This window comes from Triticum urartu, chromosome 7A (genome assembly GCF_056163025.1).
Source record: "Triticum urartu cultivar PI428250 chromosome 7A, HENAU_Tu73, whole genome shotgun sequence".
NCBI lineage: Eukaryota > Viridiplantae > Streptophyta > Magnoliopsida > Poales > Poaceae > Triticum > Triticum urartu.
In genome coordinates this window covers 131,747,810-131,756,992 of record NC_141879.1, presented here as the reverse complement: position 1 = coordinate 131,756,992, position 9,183 = coordinate 131,747,810, and the positions used below count along the sequence as shown (strand labels likewise).

General features: G+C 44.1%; 1 protein-coding gene across 1 annotated transcript; it reads right to left on the bottom strand.

Annotated features, from left to right (window-relative positions):
• Positions 1–2,734: 2,734 nt before the first annotated feature.
• On the bottom strand, positions 2,735–6,092 carry LOC147958510 (uncharacterized). The gene is made up of 4 exons (XM_087532171.1): positions 3,536–6,092; positions 3,329–3,456; positions 2,999–3,127; positions 2,735–2,854 (listed from the first exon to the last, which is right to left on the bottom strand). Exons 1-4 carry the CDS (start codon positions 6,090–6,092, stop codon positions 2,735–2,737), a joined length of 2,934 nt encoding a protein of 977 aa, XP_087388297.1.
• Positions 6,093–9,183: the final 3,091 nt, after the last annotated feature.

Here is a 9,183-nt window from a genome sequence, read left to right as displayed (position 1 = left end):
GATAGGAGTTGATTTGTTTAACGACATTCTTTGGGATCATGAGAGTACACATGAAGAATGTAGGCATACTGGAGAAAATTGATTTGAGAAGAGTTAGCTTATCCCCAGAAGATAGCATGGTTGAGCAACTAAGCAATCTGTTCTCAATTCTCTTCAACATAGGCATGAAGTCTTGAACTTTGGGTTTAGAAGATCTCAAAGGGAGACCCAGATAAGTGTGAGGCCAACTGCCAATCTTACAACCAAGCAAAGTTGATAGTTCCAGCATTTTCTCATGAGCAGAGTTAATTGAGATGAGAGTGGACTTGGCATAGTTAATCTGAAGGCCAGAAAATTCAGCATAGTGCAAAAGCAGGTTCTTGATATGCATAACTTGCCTAAGATCTGCCCTAGCTATAAGCACAGTGTCATCTGCATACTGTACAATTGGGAAATCAGTAGCAGAATTATGTTGCAGAAGTGACTGAATCAACTGATTTCTCATGGCCTCATTAAGCATGCTTTGTAGGATGTCAGCAGCAAGTACAAAGATGAGGGGGGGGGGGATAGTGGATCTCCTTGCCTGACCCCTTTTAAGCATAAAAATTGTTTCCCAGGTACACTATTCAGAAGGATAGAGGAATATCCAGTGCCATAAATCATCTTGATCTAGTTGATCCACTTCTCACCAAATCCTTTGGCTTGCAAAGTCTGAACAATAGTGTCATGGCTAAGCATGTCAAAAGCTTTCTCAAAATCCAGTTTCAGCATGATGAGCTCTTGTTTACTCTGATAATACTGATGAATATATTCATATGCCCATGCAAGACAATCTTGTATGCACCTCTTATTCAGAAACCCATACTGCTTCTTATGCACCATATTTAGAATTAACCTTGCAGTCTATTTGCCAGAAGCTTTGTGATAATCTTAAGAGTGCAGTTGAGTAAAGAAATTGGCCTGAAATCTGATGGGTAAATAGCAGAATCCTTCTTAGGGATCAGAGTGATAAAATAATAGTTAATGCTTTGAAGATTAACTTTTCCAGAGTGAAAGTCTTCAATCAACTTATAGAAATCAGCAGCTATAATGTCCCAGCAGTTTTTCAAGAAAGCAACATTAAATCCATCAGGCCCTGGGGATTTATCTGCAGGCATGTTATGCACCACCTGGTCAATTTCTTCTTTGGAAAAAGGGGCTTCTAGAGCAGAGAGATCATCCAAGGGGTTTAATAGTTGGTGGATTTGTAGAGGGTTGCTGGTGGCTGCTGTAGTGCCCATTCTTGCTTTAAAGGCCCTTAGAAGTATGGCAGCCTTGGCATTGTGTTCATGATGCTCAAATCCATTCTCATCCTTCAACACTGCAATACAATCATTCCTCATTTTGATAGTGGCCTTGGCTTGAAAGTACTTAGTGTTGGCTTCTCCCACTTTGACCTGCCTAATAGTTGCTCTTTGTTTCCAATAGACTCTTTGATGCTCTAGTATGACTTGTAAATGTTCCTTAACAACATCTCTGCCTTCTTTTTCATCAGTGGTCAAGCTTCTGTATTCCTCAAAATAATCATAACAGAGAATAAGGAAATTGGAATTGTCTATGACCTTCTTCAAATCTGAAAGACCCCCAGCCCAGTTTTTCAGACCTTTCCTCAATCTTTTAAACTTGGTAGCAATCACTTTAGCACTGTCTTGTACATCCACTGACTGTGTCCAAATATTCTGTACAACCTCTCTAAACTGATTATGTTCTAACCAGTAGTTCTCAAATCTGAAGACCTTGGATTTTGGGATGTTTGTGCCAATAGAAATCATAATAGGAATATGATCAGATGTAGTTTTTGCAAGAGGAAGAGCCATGGTGCTAGGGTATTTAAGAGTCCATGATTCAGAGGTAAAACACCAGTCCAATTTCTCCAGCAAAGGAGCATCTTCATATTACTCCAAGTATAATTCCTGCCCTTTAAAGGGATTTCAATCAATGCCTGCCTGTTTATAGCTTCATTGAAGGAGAGCATATCATCAATGGACCCTCCTTCTCTGCTTCTATTATGTGGGTACCTGATATAATTGAAATCACCCATAATAATCTAGTTTGCATCATCAGCCATAGGAAAGTTCTGAAACCAATTGATGAACTCTGCTCTCTCATTGGGTTGACATGGCCCATAAACATTAGTCAGAAACCAGGAATCACCATCCAACTTAGAAGAAAATTGGATGGTCAAAGAGAATTCATTGATATGGTGGAGTTGGCCAGAGAAGATGTTGTCGTTCCAAGCAATCAATAGACCCCCAGAGGCACCCACAGAAGGAAGATAAGAGAATTTCGAGATAGTTCTAGGACAGAAGTTCTTGAGATAGGCCGAATCAATCTGCTCCCTCTTGGTTTCCTGAAGACAAAGGATGGCACATCTTGATTCCTGCACTTTGTTAGAGATGGCCGTCCACTTTTTGGGATCATTAAGACCTCAAATGTTCCAATTCAGAATATTCCAATTTCTATTCATCAGAGGGATATAGAGCAGTACAAGCATTCACAACACTTGAAAGAGGAGAAGTAAGGCATATAAAACCCAGGTCAAGCAAAAATGATAGATCTTGCCGAGGGAGCTGCCCAAAAGTTTGCACCAGATTAAACATATGAAAAGTGCTCCAACAACTGTTCACAAGAGACAAGAACAACAGATACATCCGACACGTTGCATACATAAAGGTCTGATAGAGGAACTGAGTCTCTCACGCTCTCAGGAATGGCTTTAGAGCCATTTCTTGCTCTTCTCCTTGGTGCCCTTGCCACCTTCCATCTCCTGGCCTTCTCCTTTTCCTTTCTTAGATCTCTTACTGGGGAGACCTCCTGAAATCTCCTTGTCCAGAACCTTACAGAAGGAGGAGTTCAGAGATTTAACTATTTTAGTAGATAGAGTAGGTGGTGAAACATGGCAAGCCAGACAATCCTTATCTCTACATACTGCTTGCTTGAAACCTTTAGATAGTTTTTGCAGTCTGCAACTCCTCCTTACCTCAGTTTCCACCATGGGGATGTTATCCTTCCTCTTCTTGTTTTTATGGAGAGCAGAGGTAGAAGAGGCTGGCATAGACTCAGAAGCACACTTGTCCTCTAATGCCTCCACAGCATGTTCCTGAGAATCCTGAGAAGGAGTGGATGCAAGACAAGCCAAAACATCACTACCATGACAGATCTCAGGGATAGAGAAAGGAATAGTGGAATTACAAGAAGATGCTTGCTTGATTATTTCCCAAACTGTAGATGAGATGAATTTCTTTGCCCAAGGGAATTTTTATGGATTGAGGAAATTAACTGAAAGAAAGTTAAGCCAGTCTGAAGGTACCTGAATAATGTTGTCACTGTTAGGTTTTGGAGCAAAGTGTTGCTTCCAAATCCTTGCACCTTCCTTACCAAGCAAGGCTTCCTCATTGAGTTTTTGTAGAACCTCATGGTCTCTAACAGAGGAGGATTCTGGGCAAAGTGTGTGGTTCTGATTAGCATAGGCTCTGATTAGTAGGTGGAGCACATAATTCAGAAAAGTTGTCTGTACCTATATTCTCCTTAGCCATCTCTAACTCTTTATCATTAATCTGAGCAGTTAAAGGCAGAGTGTGACTAGTGTCCTTCACTGTTTCCGTAGCCACCTCAATGTTCTTTGACACCTCAAGTCTCTGCATATTATCAGGCTTAGAGATTGAATTCAGTTTACTAGCATTAGCCAGTACTTCAGAGAGCATAGGGTCATCAAGAGAGTTTCTGTTGTCCCAAATCGCATCAGTGTTGAGAGCTTCAATCACGGGGTCTACCAGCTGGTCCAGTGGCTGCACATGGTGAGCAGGTTGGTGCACAGGCAAGGGATCAATATGTTGGGCTCCAGGTAACTCCTGCAGGCCCAAGACAGGTAAAGGAATATCTTGTTGGGCCAAATTCTGCTCCAGTTCTGGTCCATTGGGCTGCACTTCATTCAAATCAGGTAGCAATGCAGGCATTGGCGCCATAGGGCCGTTGGCAGATGCATCAAAGCTCATACTGTTGTCAGGTGGAACTTGAGAGCTAGTGAGAATACTGTTTGCTTCCTGTGCCGCATTAACTTCCTCTTCCATTGAATCCATCAGATCATTGAGAGCCAGAAATTCACCTGCATGGAGCTCAATATCTGCAATTGGAGGTAAAGCCCAATGCCCCCAGCCTGGTAAATCCTCTTCCTCATCCTCTTCAACCTCCTGTAACTGATTGGCCACCTGTCCTTGTACTGGTTGTAGAGCAAGTTGGAGATCAAGCTGGGGATTATTCTGCTGGTCATGTATATGAACATCATCATGCTCATGCTGCTGAAGTGGTCCAAGAAAATGGTTATGTTGATTTGGATGGAAATTGAGTTGTGCAGGAGCCGGATGTGGATTACCAAAAGGCTCAATTGGACCTTCATCAGGGGCCTCAGCTCCCAAAATCTGATGCTGCAAAATAACTAATGGGACAGTGAGGGAGTCAGTCTGAAAGTCATAGCCCTCCCCAAAGACAAGGCTAGCAGGGATGTCACTCAACTGCTCAACTCTCACTTTAACCATCAGATTGGCACGAGTACTTCTATTTCTGTCCCAGCTTAGGAATTTTCCAAATTTACTGACAGCATTGTTGAGTTCTTGAATGTCTCTTCTGTCAAACGGATAACCACAAAGAAGTATCCAAATGTCTCTGTTCATAACTAGCCGTCTCTGGTTCAGACCCTTATTGTGTGGTTGGAAAACCACATGAACATCAGTGAAAGGGTGGGGACTATCAGTAACCAGTGAGTCTCTATCAAAGACACTTGCGAGCTTGATGTACGCTTGGCCAAAAGGACATGGATCAATCTCTGAAAACCCTATGTGCTTGTCATCCAAGAAGTCAGTGAGTACCTCTCTGATCGTAGAGAATGCCATCGGAAGATTGGGCATAGGAACAATCGTGGCGATGGCCCATTCCTCATGGGTAGCCGGCGCCGCACCATTGATGATCTTGATGCGCGCGGGTCTTCCCTCCACCTCAATGCTCTGGTGGTTTGGCGGAAGAAAAGGCGTTGGGTCAAACGGGAAGGTGGCCATGGCACCTGCTCTGCTAGTTTGCGGCAATGTGGAAGATGAAGCTATGGGGTTTGGATTGGGCGAGATTGTGGCTGCTAGAAGACGCTGGGCGATGGATTTTTGGAAGGTGCTGCAAAGAGGGCTACCAACCCGGCGGAGAGGAGGGGCGTTAATGCGATTAGCAGGGGCGGCTGGCGGTGTGACTGCCTGATTAGTCACAGTCGCGGGAACAGTGGCCACTTGCCTCGAAAACTCTACCGTCGGGCGACTCTGAGAAGTGGGCTTGTTGACCGGGTCTTGTTGGGCCTGCGAGTAGCAATCGCGACCAATGTGGCCCCATCTCTTGCACTTGTGGCATTTGATACGATTCATACAGTTGGGCCGGATATGGCCCGAAAGAAGACATCGGACGCAGTAGTCTCTCTGTGGGCCTTTTTGAAAACGAGATGATCCCGCCTCATGTGTAGTAACTGATGAATAATGGGCATTAACTCCTTGTTGATGAGCGACATGAGTGACAGGCGAAGAACGCGCAAGATCCTGACGATCGGCCGGACGAACCGCATGGCTAGAATCTCTGAAGGTAGCAGGAGATCTAAGAGCTTGAAGATAAGATTTCCTAGGATGGTTTCTGAAGATATGGGTCCATTCATCCTCTTTCTCATGTAGATATTGATCTAGTTCCCAGCTGGAATTAGGACCTCCATCACCCCAAAGAAGGAAATTGATATTGATCAGGGGGAGCGAAACATTACCCTCTTTGATAATGGAGAAACCAACTTCTTTGGATGAGACGGAAAATTTGAAAGACCAATTCTGAAGACGAGATACCTTATAGAGAGAAGCGCTCCCACCAAAGCAAGAGAGGAGAATAGTGCTAGCCGATTCCTCAGTGAGGCTGATACGAGATCCGGTAAACTCAGCAACAAGAATGAATTCCTCCATATCCTTCCCTTCCTCAAAGTTGATCGTGACACCCCATTTTCTCCAAACTTCAGCCGCGAAGTCCTGTCCTCGGTCGAAATTTAGATCTGCAAGAGACATGGCTAGGAAGGAGAAGATCAGCGGGGAAGTGATAAATGTAGGTGGACGCCGGGGCCGGAGTGGCCACCGGCGGCGCTAGGAGCGGAGCGCTAGGCGCGAGGGAGGGAGCGCGAGGGAGGGAGAATTGACTCTGATCCACTTGTTCTTCGAATTGAGTCCCTGATATAATTGTAGGTGTGTTTAATCCAAGAAAAAAATAGTGCAGTATAGCATTTTGAGCAATGTCTCGCTAACTGAAATTAGTGTACGATTGCCCGCTATAGGGTGATATAGCTTCGCTATAGCAAATTTTAAGGGCTGCCCTATTTTATCATAGCACACTATATTTTTCTTGGTTTAATCAGAGTATTGCCCCTGTTGATCTCGTTGTAATCAACCTGGCACTTTTCTCTCCTGATGGTGTGATTCCTCTTAATTTATCTTTTTGCCACTTATTTATTATTTCCGTCGACGTAAGCTAGTGTGGAGAAACATGTGAGTACCATCAGGTTAAGGTCTGGATGGGTGAGCTGACAACTGACTACCACTTTATGCACCATCTCATAAGAGAGTAAGGTCTCTTCGTGGTACGTTCTTTTTTCTGATTTTTTGTAATATGTACATATTTTGAGAGATAATTTGCGTACCCAGATGCCGAAAAAAACTAGAGGAGAAATGGGCATAGAAGCATCGACTGCCGATTTTGTTGAGCCGGTCAGGCGATTGGAAATGATGCGATTGGAAATGATACAACAGAAAGTACTACATCTCCCCCTAAAAAAAGGTACTACATCTATTGTAATGGGGTGTAAGCACGAATTCTCACTGTTTTTCATCGACAAAATGACCACAGGTTAAGCCGTTAAGTGCCCCAATCATTAATAATAGAATAGTTGCTCCAGTTGGATAGTACCAGAAACCCAATCAGATCGCTCGATTGCAAAACCATATCGATGTTGGCCATGAATACAGAAAGTCCAAGAAGTACAAAAAGGCGCACACAGACTGTTTCTAGTACTGATGAAGAGTGTCATCCGGGACTTTGTGCCGTTATTTCTAGACGTACTGATGAAAGGCATCGTCATTCTTGAGGTGCATGGAACGCTGCCTTCTCTGATGCCTCCCAGGTCTATTCTACATTACTACATGCACCCAAGGATAGTGGTAGCTAAATGAACCCTCAAGTGAATCACCATTACTCAACTGCAGAGGAATGCGTTCTTTCTCCCCATAATATAGGACGAGCAATGGAACTGTATTTGATTTGATTTGGTTCAGCAACCTCACAACTATATATGGTTCGGGAATGATGTACTCGGTTAGTGATTCTCACAACCATACATTTCCGACCACACGATTAGTGATTCTCAGTTGTATTTAAATCTACATTGATTATACCGTTTGGTGAAGAAAATTATACGGTTGATCTGCATCAATAAGGCTCACTACGTCGTCCAGAAAACCCGTGGTGCAAAAGCTTCAGAGCAAAAACGATCATGAAAAAATTACATGTTCTACTAAGCTTGGCGAGTTAGTTAGCTTAATTGTCAGTTAAAGTTACCAATTTGAGAACCGTTAATATATTCTCAAGGAGGTGAAACAAAGCTTTTAGCTAATTAACCGCACTAGCTTTATATATAAAGCGGGCGAAAGCCTATTTCGGTAATCACACTAGCTTCTTTTTCAAATGAGGGATAAAACCCCGAACCCTGCGTCGTAGATGCACTAATTGTTGAAAGATAATGCCATGCAAAAGTCAAGCATAGGTGCCGAACGATCAGTTTTTTAAAGAAAAAACCCAGACTCATCCACATTTGATATGTTACATGACAACATATCTAAATCCTACCAGCTAGAAGACAAAGTTTGCAACACTCCAAGACAATACCTTTAAAAAGGATTCAAAATAATAGAGGTACATTCATTTAAAACAGGTTTACCCGTGAAGCACAAAATAATGCTTCTATATTAACCTTGGGGCTTGTTCGGTCAATCTCTTCCTCCCGCAAAGGGATTGAAAATAATTGGAGAGGATTGAGGATGATTTTGACAGATTTAATCCTCTAAGGGCATCTGCAACATCGTCCCTTAAACGAACGCATTATTTGTCAGTGGACTAGTTGGACAGTCTGCAGACACAAATATGAGAGTCGGCCATCCAAACGAATAACCTTAAATGTCCGCTCCAATCCGTCCATCCTTCATTTGAAATTCATAGAAATAAGAGCAAATTAAAGTGTAGTGTTCATAGTGTCCAATCACAAACAAAAAGTGGCAGATGTTCATAGTTTTTAAATGCGCCTAATCATAAAAGAAACAGTCCGTGCAAAAAACCCTGACATTTTTGCCCTCAAAGACAGGCTATCTGAGCTTCCTCACTCACTCTGTCGCCACCTCCACCCCATCAGTTGCCTCCTCGCCGTCATACGTTGTCTCACCTACTTGAGACATACCGACGAACAAAGAGCAGGCACCGAGCTATGCCACACCCGACTTCCGCAACCACACAAGCCATGGCAATATCGAGTTGGCGAAATGGAGTGGCACTGTGTTGACGCCGACGCAATGCGGCACATGCCTGGATGAGGAGGTCGGGACTACTGGTCGAGCTACTTGGCCGTGCAGAAGTAGGGTGGCTGAAATTGATCTGTCCCGGGTGACATGTGCATGGAAGACGGCTGCGGTGCCACGCGTCCCCACCCCACGTCCCGACCCCCGGCCGCCACCCCACCCGACACCCTCTTGAAGCTTTGCCTTCCTTTTAATGTGTCGGGCTTGCTGTGCCGCCGAATTGATGTTGCAAGACGCCACCTTCTCTAGATCCTCTACTTCTACTGGCTTTGGTAGGTCTTCATATGGGTCCATGCGGCGGCGGACGGGGAAAAGTGTGGGAATATAGGGGGAAGGTGATAACGATCAGAGGGAAGAGGGTGGGGAAAGCACGGATTTTGGCACGAAACAATGCAGACCGCTTCAAATGCTTGGGATCCGCCTCAGTTTTGGATGTGGCGGGGATGTCGGAGTCCTACCCGGTGGAGGCTTGAACTCCCGCAAAGCCCCCTTACTTGCTTCCGGTTTACGAGAAAGCAGGTGCTTTCTCAGACATATACGA

What these genes read in the sequence shown, in the direction of transcription:
- LOC147958510 (XM_087532171.1), bottom strand. Translation starts at nt 6,092, where the DNA reads ATGTCTCTTGCAGATCTAAATTTCGACCGAGGACAGGACTTCGCGGCT. An exon ending in GATGGCTAAGGAGAATATAG is followed by an intron (nt 3,457 to 3,535) that starts GTACAGACAACT and finishes CACTTTGCCCAG; the next exon opens with AATCCTCCTCTGTTAGAGAC. An exon ending in TCCCCATGGTGGAAACTGAG is followed by an intron (nt 2,855 to 2,998) that starts GTAAGGAGGAGT and finishes TCCTTCTGTAAG; the next exon opens with GTTCTGGACAAGGAGATTTC.